Below are 21,916 nucleotides of genomic sequence, written 5' to 3'. Positions count from 1 at the left end.
GGACACAGGCTCATTTAAGAAATGATTATTATTTTCCAGGCCATTATGAAATTACTTCTAATTAAGCTTTTTGATATGCCTGTTGATTTGGGGGTGTTCACTTTATTACTTTTGTACAGTATCAAAGTTTTAAAATACATAGTCTGATTTGCAGGAATTGCTAAGAGACATTAGTAACTCAGGGGGATGAAAAAAATTATCATTAGTAAGATGACATTACGGACAGAACTTGAAAAATCAGAAAATCTTAGTCATGTGAAAAAGTTTGAAATATAGTGTTTTTAAAGAGTAACATATTACTATTATAAAGTTAATGTTCCATTTAAATGAACAAACCTTTTCCTGCCAATGTAAAATGCCAATTATTGCCAAGATGAAAACACAGACTCCGATGAGCGCTATAGCAGTAAGCAGAACAATGTTACTTGGTGTAAGATACAGTTTGGCACTCCAGCTGTAGATGAAAAGAGAAGAATTAAAATTACACATTTTAATTTAAAAATAACAAAATACTATTGAGACCAAAAAGCAAAAGAGCTTATTAATTAATGAATCAGTCCATTCATTCATTAATTCATTCACCTATCTATCCATTCATTATAAATAAAACAAAAGCAATTAAAATTAAGATAGGGTTAAGAATATTGACGATCCAGCAGAGTTCAGATTTTTACTCCAAGAACTGAAATAGAATAGAATTTTTGATGAGATGCTTTGCTATTTTTCTTTGCTCCTGTGAGAATTATTCTTAGGTAAACTTATCAAGGGTACTTTGGGCAATCTTAGACATTGTTTTTATGTCTTGTTTGACTTACTGAATTAGAAACCTTGAACTTTAAGGCTACATAGTCACATGATTTTTGATAAGATTTCTATATCTTATTTTTTGACCCCTGTTCACATATGTACTATGACTAAGTAAAAGAACCATATGTCCAAGTAGGTGTAGATAGATGCTTGTACAAAATGTCATGTTGGAGGGTTTACATTATTACAATGATACTGAGACTTCTTACAAAATCACTTTTAGTTTCTCAGTGTTAATGGCAATATACAAACTTTAGCATAAATAGAACTAGCTCTTTCCTCTAAAACAGTCCACATAATACAGCACTTGCAAACACTGAAAAGCCTAAAACTGAGGTCTATATTACCAACACTGTAGGTGGTTATATATAAAGAACTTTTTGTTCTCTCTGAAAATAGATAATGGATATATTTTCATCTTAAAAGTTTAATAAAGGTAAGATTATTCTGATAAATGGCAAGCACCAACTGACTTATTTTGGGATAATTAAAATTTACTGATCCATAAGTTAGCCTCTAGTCAATAAATCTCAAAATACACCTCAAACTAAAATCAATTTGGTTTTTATTATGTACATAAATTTGAAAAGAACATTTTTTTCAGAAAGAGCAAGAGAAACGTGAAAAATGTTGAGCTTATTATGGAAGAAAGGCTATAACAAAATTTCTCAGAAATTCAAGAGTAAGAAAACCTTAAGAAACAAATACTGTTAATTAGTTGAGGTTAGCTATTCTCAGCACCTTACCTCATACATAAGAAAAGGTCCTTTCATGAGATTTTTTTGGTAGTTCCAATTTATCTATCTATCTATCTATCTATCTATAAGTCTTTATTGAATTTGTTACAATATTGCTTCTGTTTTATGTTTTGGTTTTTTGGCCCCAAGGCATGTGGGATCTTAGCTCCCCAACCAGAGATCAAACCCGCACCCCCTGCATTGGAAGGTGAAGTCTTAACCACTGGGCCGCCAGGGAAGTCCCGGTAGTTCTAATTTAAAAATAGATTTAAAAAACCCATGAATAAAGGAATTTCGGTAAGAAAAACAATGAACAAAAGGCCAATACTGAGTTTCTTACTCAGAAGCAGTCATTCTTCTCAGTTTCTTACATATCCTTCCAGAGGTATTCTATACATACATAAACATATACGCATAGATATCTTCTTTATAAATCACAAATCATTGCTTATTATTCATAAGTGCATTTTCCTTTTATCTTTTGCTTTACCACTCTATTTTAAAAGATTATCATGATATTGCATGATATAGAAGTACTATAATTCATATAGTTTCTTGTGCAGATTCATTTTGTTATAAATTTAAAAATTTTAATAGACTCATTAAAAAAGTCTAAACTCAGACCATAACTGTTTTTTTTTTTTTCTTTGCGGTACGCGGGCCTCTCACTGCTGTGGCCTCTCCTGTTGCGGAGCACAGGCTCCGGACACGCAGGCTCAGCAGCCATGGCTCACGGGCCCAGCCGCTCCGCGGCATGTGGGATCCTCCCGGACCAGGGCACGAGCCCGTGTCCCCTGCATCAGCAGGCGGACTCTCAACCACTGCGCCACCAGGGACGCCTATAACTGTTTTTATTGATATCTTATTTCAAGCATAATGCTGTAATAAAGTTGTTTTCTTAAGTAGTTTGGTTCTAAAGCCCATAAATCCACCATAAAATACCTCCAGGGGTGTGCTGGTAAACTGGCTCTCTGGGGGGAAAAAAACCCCTGAGTGGCACTTGCCAATTTTCATGGTGTAAACAGTCCCATCATAGCTGATTTTAACGTGATCTCCCTGAACAGAAGTGGAAAGAGATGCACACAATCAGCTCATGAGGTGGCATGAGCTGGTTCTAGCAAACCATCTAAAAATTTAATAAAGGACAATACAACCTGCACTTGTTATTTGTTGTCTTTTTGATGATGGCCATTCTGACAGGTGTGAGGTGATATCTCATTGTGGTTTCGATTTGCATTTCCCTGATGATTAGTGATGCTGAGCATCTTTTCATGTGCCTTTTGGCTACCTGTATGTCTTCTTTGGAAAAAATGTCTATTCAGATCCTCTGCCCATTTTTTAATAGATACAGTATGGGGATTCCTCAGAAAATTAAAAATAGAACTACCATATGATCCAGCAATTCTACTTCTGAGTATTTGCCCAAAGAAAATGAAAACATCAATTAGAAAAGATACACGCACCCCTATGTTCACTGTGCCATTATTTACAACAGTCAAGGTAATGGAAGCAACCTAAGTGCCCAGCAATAGATGAAGGGATAAAGAAGATGTGAGTGCTCTCCCTCTCTCTCCCCCCTCTCTCTCTACACACACACACACACACATTTATACATATACATATACACATACACACAATGGAATATTGCTTGGCTATAAAAAAGAATGAAATCTTGCCATTTGCCATTTGTAACAACATGGATGGACCTAGAGAGTATCATGCTAAGTGAAAAAAGTCAAACAGAGAAAGACAAATACTGTATGATTTCACTTATATGTGGAATCTGGAAAACAAGACAAATGAACAAACAAAACAGAAACAGAGTTATAGATACAGAAAATAAACAGGTGGTTGCCAGAGGGGAGAGGGATGAGGGGAGGAGACAAATGGGTGAGGGCAATTGAGAGGTACAAACTTCCAGCTGCAAAGTAAATGAGTCACGGGTATGAAATGTACAGTGTAGGGAATATAGTCAATAATTATGTAATATCTTTGGCAACAGATTGTAACCAGACTTAACCATGGTGATCATTTTGAAGTGTTTATAAACATCAAATCACTATGTTGTGTAACAGGAACTAACATAGTATTATAGGTCAGTTATATTTCCAAAAAAAAGTCATAGAAAAAGAGATCAGATTTGTGGTTACCAGAGGTGGGAGGTGGGAGGTGGGAGGTGGGAGGGGGAATTGGATGAAAACAGTCAAAAGGTACAAACTTTGAATTATAAGATAAATAAGTACTAGGGGTGTAATGCACAACACGACAAACAGAATTAACACTGCCATATGTTATATATGAAATTTGTTAAGAGAGTAAATCCTAAGAGTTCTCATCACAAGGAAAAACGTATTTTTTTCTGTTTCTTTAATTTTGTATCTATGTGAGAAAATGGATGTTCACTAAACTTACTGTGATAATCATTTTTTGATGTATGTAAGTTAAATCATTATGCTGTATACCTTAAACTTACACAGTGCTGTATGTCAATTATATCACAACAAAACTGGAAGAAGAAAAAAGAACAGTACAGGCTGTATTTTGAGAAGAAATGTAATAAGCCACTAGTTACATTTTAATAGCTTATTTTTTCATATTGACATGAGAGTAGCCTTAAGAACAAGTTATATTTTTCCCAATGAAATTTAAATGTTAATGAATACCTTCACCACCTGCTTTTTGAAATAATGGAATCAACCTAGTAATTTAAAGAAAAACAAACAGAGATAAAGATTTAGAATTAAATGCTATATTATACAAGGAACATGTTTTGCTAATAAGGATAAAAATACCTACTGTTCACTGAAAAATTACTATATGCTGGGTACTGTGTTAAGCATATTTCATCCTCATTCTTGTAAGGTAGGTATTTTATCTCCCAATTTCTACAGAGCAGAAATTGACCCTCAGAGAGAACAAAGGACTAGCTTCCAATCTCAGTCAGCTAGCAGTGGATCCGAGTTTCTAGCCTGGGTCCGCTGAACTTCAAAATTTGTGCCTAACAACTGTGGGATATATACCACTTCTCAAAGCATTTGCTAAAAAAGATCATTGCTTATAAAGTTCAGCAGCCTGAAATTTTAGAATTTATGGCCAGTAAACTGAAGACCAGTTTATTTAAGCAGAATATGTATAAGTCCCTAGTTAGTTAACCTGCTGTTTTTCTAATAAGGTTTAGTTTGTTCTTCGTGAAAAATGTCAGGGACCTTTTGTGTAGGTATGTTTAGGCATTTAAAGTTTGCTGTAAGCAAATTAAGTCATGACACTCATGGGAACACAGCAGGAATAGAGAAAGTTTTTAAAAGATATAACTATGATTCAGAGTTGACAGTATTTTTACCAAATTCAGTTCAAGCAAGGACATTACCTTCGAGGAACATCGTGAGGATATGGAATGACAATTAGCTGAGAATTTGGAATGATTGCGGTCCATTCTTGTTTCCGTATAGACTGGAAAAAGGATTTAAGAACATTTAACATTCAGTACACTTTAAAGACACAATAATTATTCTAAATAAATAAGAAAAAGCTTAAGTACTCTTTGATTAACTGAAATCCTAGGTATGGATTAAGCTGAATTTACATATATTAGGCCCCAAATAGGACTCCTATCGGCAAAAATTTCTCCATCTTTTCAGGGAAGGATTATATTTCTGTCTCATGGATTCATTAATTTATTGAACACACTTATGTAGCAGGCACTGTTCAAGGTGCTATGAACAAATGCTGCTTTGGAGCTAAAATTCAAGTTGAGGTAGAGTCTGACAATAAACAAAATAAAAATATTTGGTATGTTAGATGGTGAAAATGATAAGGAGAAAAAGCAGGGAAGAGGAGGGGCAGGAAGTCTTAAGGTTTATTTCTTCAAATTATAATGTGCTCTGTGTAAGATAAGCTTTGATTGGTCACTACTAATGAATTTTAAAAATTCTTTAAATGGAATAAAAATATTTTAATTCAAATATTTGAATAATAAATATTTAAAAATAGATTAATTATAATTTTTTTACTCACCTTCTCTCCAGATGGACGGGGAATACCAACATAAAGATGATCAAGAAAATTTGCACTTCGACCTAAACCAAGTACATTGTATGGCAGTTGGAGAGCTAAATGTGCCGACTGGCTAAGTTGTCCAGCTAAATTTATTAAAAGAAAGAAAAAAGAACAATACATCTTTGGAGACATTGCTCTCATCAAACATTAAAATGATAAATGTTACAAGTTTAGGTGCTAGAACTTATCTTTAAGCATAGAAAGGTGAAATGAAATGCCCAGTTCATTATATTAATGATTCATTTTTTAAACAGTAAGAGAGATAATTCACATCTCATAAACATCACCTATTTAAAGTATACAGTTAAGTGGTTTTGAGTATATTCAAAAAGGTGTTGAGCTGTAAGCACAATCATATTTTAAAACATTTTCATCACCCAAAAAAGAAACTCCATACCCATTAGCAGTTATTCCTATTTCTAAGCCCTACACTTCCAGATACAGGTAACCACTAATCTACTTTCTTTATAGATTTGCCTATCCTGGAGATTCATATAAATGCAATCAAGCAATGTGTGCTCTTTTTATGAATAATGCTGCTGTAAACATTCACAAACAAGTTTCTGTGTCAACTTATGTTTTCCGAAATGGCTGTATCATTCTACATTCCCAACATTAATAGTTGAGGGTTCCAATTTTTCCAAATTCTAACACTTTATCTTTTTTTTTTTTTTTGGTATGCGGGCCTCTCACTGTTGTGGCCTCTCCCGTTGCAGAGCACAGGCTCCGGATGCGCAGGCTCAGCGGCCATGGCTCACCGGCCCAGCCGCTCCGTGGCATGTGGGATCTCCTCGGACTGGGGCACGAACCCATGTCCCCTGCATCGGCAGGTGGACTCTCAACAACTGCGCCACCAGGGAAGCCCTGTCTAACTTTTTGATCATAGCCATTCTAGTGGTTATGAACTGGTATGTCATTGTGGCTTTCATTTACATTTACCTAATAACTAATGATGTTGAGCTTTCTTTTCATGTGCTTATTGGCCATTTTTGTAGCTTCCTTTTTAGGTCTTAAGGTTGGTAGCGAGTGGTCTCTTCTTTCATTCTGGATTTTAGTAATTTGAGTCTTCTCTTTTTCTTGATCAGTCTAGCTAAAGGTTTGTACATTTTGTTAATCTTTAAAAAACCCAAATTTTGGTTCAACTGGTTTTTCTCTATGATTTTCTACTCCCTACTTATTTCCTCTCACTATGTCCTGTCTTCTGCTTGCTTTGGGTTTAGTTTGCTGTTTTTTTTCTAGCTTCTTGAGGTAGAAAGTTAGGTTATTGATTTCAGATTGTTGTTATTCCTTAATATAGGCATTTGCAACAATAAATTTTCCTCTAAGAACTGTTTTTCCCTCTAAGAACTCCATATATTTTGGAAGGTTGTGTTTCTGTTTTCATTCACCGAAAGTATTTTCTTAGTTTCTCTTGTGATTTCTTCTTTGACCCATTGGGTTTTTAGGACTGTGTTGTTTCATTTCCAGATATTTTTGAATTTCTAAATTGTTATTGATTTCTAATTATCATCCCGTTGCAGTTGGGGAACATACTTGGGATGATTTCAATATTTTTAATTTATTGAGGCTTGTTTTATGACCTAGCATATGGTCTGTCTTGGAGAATGTTCCATGTGTGCTTGAGAAGAATGCATATTCTGCCGTTGTTGGGTGGAGTGTTCTATACAAGTCTGTTAGGTTTAGTTGGTTTATAGTGTCATTATCTCTTCTTTATTGATTTTTTTGCTAAGTTGTTTGATACATTACTGAAAGTATTAAAATTGGGGTAATAAAGCCTCCAATTTCTCTCTTCATGTATCTTGGGGGCTCTGTTGTTAGGTGTGTATGTCTTTGTAGTTGTTACATCTTCCACATGGATTGACCTTTTTATTATCATTATAAAATGTCCTTCTTTGTCTCTAGTAACAATTTTTGTCTTAAAGCCCTAGTTTTATCTGATATTAGAATGGTCACTCCAGCTCTCCTTTGGTTACTCTTTGCATGGTATAATTTACACCCCCCCTTTTTTAAATTTCAACTTATTTGTATCGTTGAATCTAAAGTGTTTCTCTTGCAGATAGCACCTAGTTGAGTCATATTATATTAGCCATTCTGCCAATCTCTCTGCCTTTTGATAGGAGTGTTTATTCCATTTACATTCAATGTAATTACTGATAAGGTAGGACTTTTGCCTGCCATTTGCTATCGGTTTTCTATATGTCTTTTTAATTGTTCTGTTCCTCCATTGCTGCTTTAATTCCATAGTTTCTTTTATTATATATTTTCTGAGCTATTTTCTTAGTGGTTGCCTGTGGATTGCAATTAGCATATTAACTTAACAAAATAACAATACCTAGCACATACAACTTTCCTCCAAAATCCTCCCTCCCTTGTAATACTGTTATTATACAAATTATATTTTTATATATTATCAGCCCGTTGACACAAATTTATAATTATTACTTTATGTAGTTGTTCCGTAAATCACCTAGAAAATAAGAGGAACTATTTGACAGAAATACATAAACCATATTTTATACTTATCTATAGTTTTACAGGTGTTTTTTACTTGTTTGTGTGGATTCAAGTTATTGTCTAGTAGTCCTCTCAGTTCAGCCTTAAGGGCTCCCTTTAGTATTCTTTTTATTTTTCTTTTCTTTTTTTTGCGGTACGCGGGCCTCTCACTGTTGTGGCATCTCCCGTTGCGGAGCGCAGGCTCAGTGGCCATGGCTCATGGACCCAGCCGCCCTGCGGCATGTGGGATCTTCCCGGACCAGGGCACGAACCCGTGTCCCCTGCATTGGCAGGCAGACTCTCAACCACTGCGCCACCAGGGAAGCCCAAGTGTGAACTCTTTGAGTTACTCTGAGTTTGTTGAGTTTCTATGTGCAGATTAGTGTTTTTCATCATATTTGGATGGTTTCAGCCATTCTTTCTTTAGATATACATTCTGCCCCTTTCTTTATCTCTTTTTCTTCTAAGACTCACTTTATGCATATGATGGTATGATTGATGGTGGCTCCACAGGTTCTGAGGTTGTTCATTTTTCTTTCTGTATACTCTCAATTGACCTATATTCAAGTTTGCTGATTCTTTTGCCAGCTCAAATCTGTTGTTGAGCACTCTACAGAATTTTTCATTTCAGTTACTGTACTTTCAACTCCAGAATTTCCATTTGATTCTTAAAATGATCTTTACTTCTTCACTTATATCTTCTATTAGTGGGACACAGTTGTAATACTTACCTTTAGTTTTTTAATCCTAGTTTCCTTTAGGTCTTTGAACATGTTTATAATAGCCAATTTATAGGTTCTGTTAACTAAGTCCAACACCACTGGGCACATTTTCTGTTGTTTGCTTTTTTAAAAAAAATGTGTATGTGGCATACTTTCCTGTTTCTTTGCATGTTTTATAGTGTTTTTTGGTTGTTGTTGGAAAGTGGACTTCTTAGATAATATAACAGCTATGGTATCTCCCTCTAAGGGTTTGATGGTCTTTCTTTTTGATATTGTTGTTGCTCATTTGTTTAGTGACTTTCCTAGATGGATTCTATAGATTCTGTATTCCCTACAGTGCCTGCCACAAAGTTCTTTTATTTTCTTATTTTTAAAGTTCTTGTTCTAAGCCTGGTTCCCGAGGAGGCATACATGGCTCAGTATAACTCAGTGGTCAGCTAATGATTGGCCATTAGATTTCCTTAAATATCTTGTCTGTATATCTTCCAAACTTTGTCAGTGGGATTTGTGTGTGAAGATATGCCTTCAAACTTCAGGCACTTTACAAGATAGCCTTACCTTTCATTTCTTGCTTGAGCAGAGCCTCGAGGTAGCACACTCAAGCTAAGTATCTGAATGAGGTATTTTCCTTTCTAGGCATGTTCTTAGCCATGTAAGATGTCCAAGAATATATTTTAGCCTTTCAAAGTTGCCTGTGGCTGTCTGGTGCCTCAGGGCTTCCTTTTATGTTTTGGCCAGGCTCTTGTTCACTACACCTGGGATTTTTCCAACAGACTGTTGTTTTGGGTAATGTCTTGGAGGAATAGGGCTTTTCTTTTTCCTGCTGGGTTGAACTCTGAGTCAAATCAAATAGCCCCAACATCCTGAGAAGGGATTTTCCAAGGAGTTGCTAGTTTAGACGCATACTGACAGTGCTATAGAGATGGGAATTTTAATGGACTCCAAAGTTCCATCCCGTCCAGTGACTGTGAGGCTACTAGCTATTCATGGCTGCTGCACCATTCAGCAGAGAGGGGAGGTGGGATGTAAACAGCCCCAAGTTAAAATGCCACAGACTCTGTTGTCTTAAGTATCAGGAGTTCCTCTTGGAGAGACAATGCTCAGAACATTCTGTGGCTTTGGTTAATTTCCAGAGTTCTGAAATGGTTAATGTTAGTTGTTAGGCCAGTACTTTTTGTTTGTTTGTCTGTTTGTTTTATGGGGAGGGAGGGGACAGCAGGTTCATGAAGTCCTCACACTGACATTCCAAAAATCAATCTCTCCCTATCATGGTTCACTTTAAAAGACGGTATTTATTTGCTAGGTATTTGCTACATAATTAAACAGAATATTTAAATATTAACAGGGTTAGGGACTTCCCTGGAGGTCCGGGGCTGGGACTCTGCACTCCCAGTGCGGGGGGCCCAGGTTCAATCCCTGGTCACAGAACTAGATCCCACATGCCGCAACTAAAAGGTCCTGCCCATGGTGACAAGGATCCCACGTGCTGCAACTGAGATCTGGCACAGCCAAATTAAAAAAAAAAAAATTACAGGGTTAGTTAATACCTAAACATTTTAATATTCAGTGGGACTCTGCTAAACATCTACTAATGTTACCCAGATATATGACATCATTGGAAAGTATATATACCTGATTTTTTATACAATTCTTACATTAGTAAGAGAAAAGTATAATGAAAAGGAACACTGAATTTAGGGATAGGTGCTCTTAATACAGTTAAACTATGTATGTAAAACTGTAAAGCTGCATGGGCTACAGAATTAGTTTGTCTCATAGACTTGTGCTGATTGAATGATAATGCTTAAAAGAGTGCCTAAGAGACAGTAAATGTTGTTAAACTAAATGTTAAATATGGCAGAAGCAAGAACTACAATCCTGCAGCCTGTGGAACAAAAACCACATTCACAGAAAGACAGAAAAGACGAAAAGGCAGAGGGCTATGTACCAGATGAAAAAAACCCCAGAAAAGATAAAACCCCAGAAAAACAACTAAATGAAGTGGAGATAGGCAACCTTCCAGAAAAAGAATTCAGAATAATGATAGTGAAGATGATCCAGGACCTCGAAAAAACAACGGAGACAAAGATTGAGAAAATGCAAGAAATGTTTAACAAAGACCTAGAAGAGTTAAAGAACAAACAAACAGCGATGAACAATACAGTAACTGAAATGAAAACTACACTAGAAGGAACCAATACCAGAATAACTGAGGCAGAGGAACGGATATGTGACCTAGAAGACAGAATGGTGGAATTCACTGCTGCAGAACAAAACAAAGAATGAAAAGAAATGAAGACAGCCTAAGAGACCTCTGGGACAACATTAAATGCAACAACACTTGCATTATAGGGGTCGTAGAAGGAGAAGAGAGAGAGAAAGGACCTGAGAAAATATTTGAAGCGATTATAGTCGAAAACTTCCCTAACATGGGAAAGGAAATAGCCACCCAAGTCCAGGAAGTGCAGCGAGCCCCATACAGGATAAACCTAAGGAGAAACATGCCGAGACACATAGTAATCAAATTGGCAAAAATTAAAGACAAAGAAAAATTATTGAAAGCAGCAAGGGAAAAAGGACAAATAACATACAAGGGAACTCCCATAAGGTTAACAGCTGATTTCTCAGCAGAAACTCTGCAAGCCAGAAAGGAGTGGAATGATATACTTAAAGTGATGAAAGGGAAGAACCTACAACCAAGATTACTCTACCCGGCAAGGATCTCATTCAGATTTGATGGAGAAATCAAAAGCTTTACAGACAAGCAAAAGCTAAGAGAATTCAGCACCACCAAACCAGCTCTATAACAAATGATAAAGGAACTTCTCTGAGTGGGAAACAACAGAGAAGAAAAGGACCTACAAAAACAAACCCAGAACAATTAAGAAAATGGTCATAGGAACATACGTATCGATAATTACCTTAAACGTGAATGGATTAAATGCTCCAACCAAAAGACATAGGCTTGCTGAATGGATAAAAAAACAAGATCCATATATATACTGTCTACTAGAGACCCACTTCAGACCTAGGGACACATAAAGACTGAAAGTGAGGGGACGGAAAAAAGATATTCCATGCAAATGGAAATCAAAAGAAAGTTGGAGTAGCGATACTCATATCAGTAAAACAGACTTTAAAATAAAGAGTGTTACAAGAGACAAGGAAGGACACTACATAATGATCAAGGGATCAATCCAAGAAGAATATATAACAATTATAAATATATATGCACCCAACACAGGAGCACCTCAATACATAAGGCAACTGCTAACAGCTATAAAAGAGGAAATCAACAGTAACACAATAATAGTGGGGGACTTTAACACTTCACTTACACCAATGGACAGATCATGCAAAATGAAAATAAATAAGGAAACAGAAGCTTTAAATGACACAAAAGACCAGATAGATTTAATTGATATTTATAGGACATTCCATCCAAAAACAGCAGATTACACTTTCTTCTCAAGTGCGCATGGAACATTCTCCAGGATAGATCGCATCCTGGGTCGCAAATCAAGCCTCAGTAAATTTAAGAAAATTGAAATCATATCAAGCATCTTTTCTGACCACAACGCTATCAGATTAGAAATGAATTACAAGGAAAAAAATACAAACACGTGGAGGCTAAACAATACGTTACTACATAACCAAGAGATCACTGAAGAAATCGAAGAGGAAATCAAAAAATACCTAGAGATAAATGACAATGAAAACACGATGATCCAAAACCTATGAGATGCAGCAAAAGCAGTTCTAAGAGGGAAGTTTATAGCTATACAAGCTTACCTCAAGAAACAAGAAAAATCTCAAATAAACAACCTAACCTTACACCTAAAGGAACTAGAGAAAGAACAAACAAAACCCAAAGTTAGCAGAAGAAATCATAAAGATCAGAGCAGAAATAAATGAAATAGAAACAAAGAAAACAATAGCAAAGATCAATAAAACTAAAAGCTGGTTCTTTGAGAAGATAAACAAAATTGATAAACCATTAGCCAGACTCATCAAGAAAAAGAGGGAGAGGACTTAAATCAATAAAATTAGAAATGCAAAAGGAGAAGTTACAACAGACACGGCAGAAATACAAAGCATCCTAAGAGACTACTACAAGCAACTCTATGCCAATAAAATGGACAACCTGGAAGAAATGGACAAATTCTTAGAAAGATATAACCTTCGAAGACTGAACCAGGAAGAAATAGAAAATATGAACAGAACAATCACAAGTAATGAAATTGAAACTGTGATGAAAAATCTTCCAACAAACAGAAGTCCAGGACCAGATGGCTTCACAGGTGAATTCTATGAAACATTTAGAGAAGAGCTAACACCCATCCTTCTCAAACTCTTCCAAACAATTGCAGAGGAAGGAACACTCCGAAACTCATTCTATGAGGCCACCATCACCCTGATACCAAAACCAGACAAAGATACTACAAAAATAGAAAATTACAGAACAATATCACTGATGAATATAGATGCAAAAATCCTCAATAAAATACTAGCAAACAGAAACCAACAACACATTAAAAGGATCATACACCATGATCAAGTGGGATTTATCCCAGAGATGCAAGGATTCTTCAATACATGCAGATCAATCAATGTGATACACCATACAAACAAATTGAAGAATAAAAACCATATGATCATCTCAAGAGATGCAGAAAAAGCTTTTGACAAAATTCAACACCGATTTATGATAAAAACTCTCCAGAAAGTGGGTATAGAGGGAACCTACCTCAACATAATAAAGGCCATATACGACAAACCCACAGCAAACATCATTCTCAATGGTGAAAAACTGAAAGCATTTCCTCTAAGATCAGGAACAAGACAAGGATGTCCACTCTCACCACTATTATTCAACATAGTTTTGGAAGTCCTAGACACGGCAATAAGAAAAAGAAATAAAAGGAATACAAATTGGAAAAGAAGTAAAGCTGTCACTGTTTGCAGATGACGTGATACTATATATAGAGAATCCTAAAGATGCCACCAGAAAAGTACTAGAGCTAATCAATGAATCTGGTAAAGTTGCAGGATACAAAATTAATGCACAGGAATCTCTTGCATTCCTATACACTAATGATGAAAAATCTGAAAGAGAAATTAAGGAAATACTCCCATTTACCACTGCAACAAAAAGAATAAAATACCTAGGAATAAACCTACCTAGGGAGAGAAAAGACCTGCATGCAGAAAACTATAAGACACTGATGAAAGAAATTAAAGATGATATCAACAGATGGAGAGATATACCATGTTCTTGGATTGGAAGAATCAATATTGTGAAAATGACTATACTACCCAAAGCAATCTACAGATTCAATGCAATCCCTATCAAATTACCAATGGCATTTTTAACAGAACTAAAACAAAAAGTCTTAAAATTTGTATGGAGACACAAAAGACCCCGAATAGCCAAAGCAGTCTTGAGGGAAAAAAATGGAGCTGGAGGAATCAGACTCCCTGACTTCAGACTATACTACAAAGCTACAGTAATCAAGACAGTATCGTACTGGCACAGAAACAGAAATATAGATCAATGGAACAGGATAGAAAGCCCAGAGATAAACTCATGCACCTATGGTCAATTAATCTATGACAAAGGAGGCAAGGATATACAATGGAGAAATAAGTGGTGCTGGGAAAACTGGACAACTTCATGTAAAAGGATGAAATTAGAACACTCCCTGACACCATGCACAAAAATAAACTCAAAATGGATTAGAGACCTAAATATAAGACCGGGCACTATAAAACTCTTAGAGGAAAACATAGGAAGAATAGTCTTTGGCATAAATCACAGCAAGATATTTTTTGATCCCCCTTCTAGAGTAATGGAAATAAAACCAAAAATAAACAAATGGGACCTAATGAAACTTGAAAGCTTTTGCACAGCAAAGGAAACCATAAACAAGACGAAAAGACAACCCTCAGAATGTGAGAAAATATTTGCAAATGAATCCTCGGACAAAGGATTAATCTCCAAAATATATAAACAGCTCATGTAGCTCAATAATAAAAAAACAAACAACCCAATCCAAAAATGGGCAGAAGACCTAAATAGACTTTTCTCTGAAGACGACATACAGATGGCCAAGAAGCACATGAAAAGCTGCTCAACATCACTAATTATTAGAGAAATGCAAATCAAAATTACAATGAGGTATCACCTCACACCAGTTAGAATGGGCATCATCAGAAAATCTACAAACAACAAATGCTGGAGAGGGTGTGGAGAAAAGGGAACCCTCTTTCACTGTTGGTGGGAATATAAATTCATACAGCCACTATGGAGAACGGTTTGGAGGCTCCTTAAAGAACTAAAAATAGAATTACCATATGACCCAGCAATCCCACTACTGGGCATATACCCAGAGAAAACCATAATTCAGAAAGACACATGCACCCCAATGTTCACTGCAGCACTATTTACAATGGCCAGGTCATGGAAGCAACCTAAATGCCCATATACAGACGAATGGATAAAGAAGATGTGGTACATATATATGATGGAATATTACTCAGCCACAAAAAGGAACGAAATTGGGTCATTTGTAGAGACATGGATGGATCTAGAGACTGTCATACAGAGTGAAGTAAGTCAGAAAGAGAAAAACAAATATCGTATATTAACACATATATGTGGAACCTAGGAAATGGTACAGATGAACCAGTTTGCAGAGCAGAAATTGAGATACAGGAGTAGAGAACAAACGTATAGACACTAAGGGGGGAAAGCAGTGGGGGGTGGGGGGGTGGTGTGATGTATTGGGAGACTGGGATTGACATGTATTCACTGATGTGTATAAAATGGATGACTAATGAGAAAAAAGAAAAAAGTTAACAACAAAAAAACCCCAGAGCTCCTGATTTTTCTTCCAATACCTGCTCCATTTCAGTTATGGCAACTCCATCTTTCTACTTGCTCTGGCCAGTAACACTATAGTTACAGTACTTTTTTCCCCTCATATCCTCTACCCAGTCTGCCAAAAAATCAAATATATATCCACAATCCCAAAATATCCACAATCCCAACATTTCTACCTGCATGACTATTACCGTGGTCAAAGCCACCATCATTTCAAGCCATAATTATTTTACTAGCTTTCTAATTAGGTTCCCTGCTTTAGCTCTTGCTCTTCCTATAGTCTACTGTTTTACTCAGTTTACACTCCATGCCCTCATTTAACTCAGATTTCATCTTCTACTCCTTAACCCCCTTCTTTCATTCTACTCCAAGACACTGGTCTCTCCACTGTTCCTTGGAAATTCCAGGAATGCTTATACCTTAAGGCTTCTGCTCTGGCTTTCTCCTCTACATGGAGTATTTTTCAAAAGTTAACTATATGTATGACTCCCTTATATCCTTCAAATCTTTGTTCAAATGACATTTTCTCAGAGAGGGCCACTCTGACCACCCTACATAAAACTGCTAACTCCTTCTGTATCTTTCTTACCCTGCTTTATTCCCCACCCCCACAGTAGATATCACCTCCTAACCATGACATAGTATTAAACAACTCACTTATTATGTTTATTACCTCTTTTCACCTACTAGAATGTAATCTCTATGAGGGCTGAGAAATTGGTCTGTTTTTTTCACCTCTATATTATAAGAGCCTAGAATAGGCCTGTCGTATATTAGGCACTCAGTACATATTTGTTCAATGAATGAATGAATAAATGAAAGAACTTCTATCCTACAAATGTGTCAGACCTGAGACTTGTAACATATTCCAATTCAAAAATACTGTATCAATTTATACCACATAGATACCAGAACAGAAAGACAGTCTACCCAAAGGTAAAGTATCAGTTATATATAAGAATTCTGAACAATTTATAATACATACATAAAAGACATTTGTGACATCAATTATCCTCACTTTATTATGAGGAAATCAAGAGGTCAAACAATTTGGCCAAAACCACATTTTTTTTTTTTTTTTTTGCTGTGCGCGGGCCTCTCACTGTTGTGGCCTCTCCCGTTGCAGAGCACAGGCTCTGGACGCGCAGGCTCAGCGGCCATGGCTCACGGGCCCAGCCGCTCCGTGGCATGTGGAATCTTCCCGGACCGAGGCACGAACCCGTGTCCCCTGCATAGGCAGGCGGACTCTCAACCACTGCACCACCAGGGAAGCCCTGGGATTTTCATTTTGGTAGCTTAATTCCAAATGCCACATCCTTCATCATTACCTGTGATCCTTTTTTTTTCAGTTGAAAAAGAAGCGTGATATTTGTCTTATTGCTCTATAAAAAGGACTTCTAATGACAGAATACCATTTCCTCCCCTCCCCACCAATGTCAGTTGTTCATTTCTTTTACTGTTTGGATCTCTGTATTTGTGGGGTCCTAGGATATGATATGGTAACCTGTAACGTTTTCTACACAGACATTCCAGTTAAAATGGCATTTGTTGATTTTGTAAATCCAGACTGTAGGGCATTTGAGCCCAATGAGCATACCTTAGGCTTTGTGATGGTCCCATTCTATACCTAAAGCCTGAGGTATTTAAGCAATTCTTCTGTGAGATGAGCCTGGTTTATCTTGTTGATCTTCTATTACAGACATCAACTTTAATACGATTATGTTCACAGGGGATACAATTACGAACATGACAATCCTCTGGCTATGGACTAGCCCTTAACCGATGCTAGAATAAGCTCAGGTTCTCTGGCTCATTCCAGATAGTTTAAAAAGTTATAATCGGTAGAGTGAAAAATTTAGGACTACTCTCACTGCTTGTAGGAGGATGTTAAAGAAACATCGTCATGTATTTGTCCCCTGTGGTGTGTGTCTTAAATTATATTTTCCTGTAAGAAAACGGTTAGAATATCAGGTAGGGGAAAATGTTTTTCTCTATGAGGAGAATTTATAATTGTGAGAATGGCAAGCTGGATAATAACAAATGGTAGACTAAAGTCAAGAAAAATTAAGCTAAGACTTTGAAAGAAAAATATGTTTTCATATTTTATGTTATTGCATTATCAAGAGTGATTAGGATTCTATTAAAATCAATGGATAAAAAAGGTATTGACAAATAATAAAATTAAAAGGTTAAAATACTTTCATTTGCTGCTATTCTAATTTAATTGCCAACAGAGTAAGTTTCTGATATAGCTAATAAAATCTTCCTAGCTATAACAATTATCATGGTTCTTTGTTCTTGAATGCCACCCTGGGGTAATAATTTGTGTTATCTAATGTGATAAGGCTCATTGTAAATGTTTATCAAATCAGATATCCTAGCCAGAAAAACTCTAGCAGTGAAATTGGTGTTTATGATCTACTCTGATAATATAATCCTTTTCCTGATATTTTAAAATAATTTAAAAAGTTTCAAACAACTTACATGTAAACTTTATAGAAAAGAATCCCTATGTCAGATGCTACATATATGTATTCTAACTCTGTGGAAGTTATTTAAAAAATCTAAGGTGACCTTTGTGGCTTCTTACTAAAATACTGAGTTGATCTGTGACTACACTGTCCCAAATATTCTGGATAATATAGAATATCATAGCTGTTACAGTAGGATGATTTCTGGTAATATATACCAGTGATCACTTTTTAAACAATAAATTATCAACTAAGATAGAATAGTAGTCAAAGAAAACAAGTGATAAAATGTATTAAAACAGTGATGATTTTCAACATTTAAATTCATTGCTGAAGTGTTTAGCCACTTTTAGGGAGGGACAGCTAATTCCTATATATAGAACATGGTAATTGCAAAAAGGCTCCTTATTGTCAACAGGCTAAACTTACCTGCACTTCTCAACATCATATTGTAATGCCACACCAGAATTCAGAAGTAGGGAAAAAAAGAGGGCAAAATAGATTTGGAAGGTGAGGGGAAGCCAAAAGAAATTTTGACTGAGTACAATAAAAATATTGGAATTTAATTTTAAAATTTGGCTATGGACACTTGATATTTAAAACATTTACTAAATCATAGCTTCTTCTTATTTTTGTCTTAAAATTCACTGATTTAAATTAAATGGATGGCAACCCACATAGAAAAAAGAAATGAAGCAGTTGTTCTCTGCTTGATGGTAAAATCTTCTACTGGCTTATATGACTAAGGCACATAAAGCTAGTTTCCAGTGTAAGTGGATTCTCACTAATCACTTACTAATTCTGTGATTAATTAGTTTGTTTATTCTATAGATATTAAGCACCATGCTATATATCAGGCACTCTGTTGACTGGAGAAGCACCTTAATCTGTGATCAAATTATAAATCTAAGACATGTTAATTTAACGTCGCTATATGAACACACCTTGGTTTTTAACAGTCCTACTTAGTAATCAGTTTAAGAACAAGAAATAGGCTGTCTTCATAGAAAGGCATAATCCATGTACAGAAAGTAGTTAATACCTTTAAAAATATGTGGTGTTACCAGGTGCTATAGAATGTGGATCCAGAAGAAAGAGCCTGTATTATAGTAAGTGAACACTACATAGGGAGTTCATGAAGCTACATGCCTAAATGCTAAATTCCTGTATTTCAGAAGTTAGGATTGTAGCAATTTATAGAAATTTTCTTAAAACAATGGTTGGCTTCTTTTCCTGGTAGTCAATAGGTGGCTTATAATGGAGAGTAAAGGAATCCACTGACGTCTGACTTAATCCTTTGGAGTATTCTAACTTATTTCTGAACTCAGCTTCTAGATAACTGACAAGGATAAAGTGATGAAATATGTGGAAGAACCTCTTACTAGACTGAAAATAGTTCCATAAGAAGAGGTGCTTAGGTGCTTCCAATCTAGTGACTTAATCATTTCTATGCCGCATTCCTAGGGCCCAGTATAGTGGCTGACACATATCAGGCACTTGGTAAATGTCTGCTCTACTAACCTGAAGGTTTGGTAGTAAACAACAAAGTAAAGTTTGTACAGTTGTTTAACTTTAGTTTTCTTTGAGGTCTAATAATATGTCATATCAATGACTGCTGTTGAAGACCTCCATTTTGGCTTTGAATTAAAATAACTGATATCAGCTTAAAGGCTGGAACTTGAACAAATGTGTTCCTTAACACAGGAGACCTGTGATGTGATATTATGGAAAGCACACAGGATTTGAATGCCAAAGACAGTATTCCACACTGCTTTGTTTGATCTTTAGAAAGTCCCTTGCCCTCCCTAAGCCTTAATTTGTTTATTCATTCACCTTAACTTTTGCTGAATGCACACTGTATGCCTTTTACAGAGATGAAAAAGACAAATCTTGACCTGGGGATGCTTAAACATACAACAACAGAAAAATACAACTTGAATGTTTCCTCATCTATAAAATCAGAATTACAATACCACCTATTGAATGGGTTTTATGAGACAATTACAACAACAGTACTTAACTTTTTTTTTTTTTTTTTTTTTTTTTTTGCGGTATGCGGGCCTCTCACTGTTGTGGCCTCTCCCGTTGTGGAGCACAGGCTCCGGATGCGCAGGCTCAGTGGCCATGGCTCACAGGCCCAGCCGCTCCGCGGCATGTGGGATCTTCCCAGACTGGGACACGAACCCGTGTTCCCTGCATCGGTAGGCGGTCTCTCCACCACTGCGCCACCAGGGAAGCCCTAACTTTTAATGTATATAAAAATGCTTTTAAAACTGCAAAACTACAAATGTTATTTGTTATTTTTATTATTATATAATCATTCCTCATATTTTCTGTTTTTTTCTTAGGTTGAATTTCAACTTGATATTAGTTCCTGAAAAACAGTATAACATCATTTTTTCATAGAAGTTTTTCTGATTTCTCTTTTGGAATAAATCAGGAAGCTTAGAACACTGGTTCAAGCTTTACCTGTCAACCTACTTCCCAGCTATAAATTTAGAATGTGAGTAGTTTTTTCCTTTTGTTAAATTGATATATAATTCACATGCCACAGAGTCCACCAATTTAAAGTGTACAATTCAGTGGTTTTTAGTATAGTCACAAGGTTGTACAACTGTCACCACTAATTCCAGAACATTTTCATCACCGCAAAAAGGAACCCTGGACCCATTAGCAGTCACTTCTTATTTCTTCTCTGGCCCAGTTCCTGGTAACCCTCACCTGCAAGTTCCTTTCTATTTCTATGGATTTGCTTATTCTAGACATTTCATATAAATGGAATCATGTAATATGCAGCCTTTTGTATCTGGCTTCTTTAACTTAGAATAATGTTTTACAAGGTTCATCCATGTTATAGCATGCTTCATGTTTTTAATGGGATAATATTCTATTGTATTGATATGCCACAGTTGGTTTATCCATTTATTAGTTGATGGACATTTGGTTTGCTTATTACACTTTTTGGCTATTATGAATATGAATATTCTGCTATGAACATCGATGTACAAGTTTTTGTGTGACATATATTTTCGATTCTCTTGGGAATATACGTAGGAGTGGAATTAATGGTTCATACAGTAACTCTATGCTTAACTTTTTGAGAAACTGAGTAGTTTGATTTTGATAATTGCTTTTCTAGAGCTTAATGCACATAGCACCTAATGAAGGAATGATAAAAGCCATTGCCAATGCATGAAAAAATAATGCAAAGGGAAACAATAAAATAAATCTACAACTCTCATAAAGCCAAACTGCATTGGGTGCTATTGCCTGTGGAGGTCTAATTTAATGGTCAGTGCTTCTGTACAGAGTTGTATTAAGGAGGTAAACTTTTCTGAGGTTATGTGCAATTATGTTCCAGCTGTCACTCTCTGGATTAAAAAGATAAACTCTGGTTTCCAAAGTGGACTGTGTGGTATAAATTAGCTAAATGGGAAAGCTTGGCTTGTGCTTTAGTGCACTTTGTTTTTCAAGTTGGAGATCTATACCTCTTTGAGAGGCAAACCCATAGGCCACGGCATTTTGCTATGAGCTGTGTTTTTTGGTGGTGACGAAAACCACAAGGGAGTAAAACTGTTTAGTTCTGAAATAGGGATAAAAGACACATAGCTACTTTATAAATCGAAGGTGAGAGGCAGTGTTTTTAGTTACAAATTGCAAGATAGGTTATTTTTAGTGAAACATTAAAAACAAATGTTTATTAGACTAGGTATCTGTCACATGTTAGTCAACTTGGAGAGACCTAGA

The 21,916-nt window shown here is 36.0% G+C and overlaps 1 protein-coding gene across 3 annotated transcripts in view; it reads right to left on the bottom strand.

Annotated features, from left to right (window-relative positions):
* Window positions 1-21,916, bottom strand: part of ITFG1 (integrin alpha FG-GAP repeat containing 1) — a 237,403-nt gene that overhangs the window by 3,731 nt on the left and 211,756 nt on the right. For 2 of the 3 annotated variants that reach the window (XM_049703687.1, XM_049703689.1), the window contains one exon: window positions 6,179-10,314. In XM_049703687.1, coding sequence (XP_049559644.1) covers window positions 10,244-10,314 — 71 coding nt within the window. In that variant the 3' untranslated portion in view covers window positions 6,179-10,243. Of the gene's footprint in view, window positions 1-336; window positions 455-4,911; window positions 4,995-5,558; window positions 5,684-6,178; window positions 10,315-21,916 lie in introns of those variants that run through there. The other variant, XM_004264870.4, reaches the window with a different exon arrangement.

Source organism: Orcinus orca, chromosome 20, assembly GCF_937001465.1.
Source record: "Orcinus orca chromosome 20, mOrcOrc1.1, whole genome shotgun sequence".
In the NCBI taxonomy this organism is placed as follows: domain Eukaryota; kingdom Metazoa; phylum Chordata; class Mammalia; order Artiodactyla; family Delphinidae; genus Orcinus; species Orcinus orca.
The sequence above is the reverse complement of the archived record's forward strand: the minus strand, read 5'-3'. Positions and strand labels throughout refer to the sequence as shown.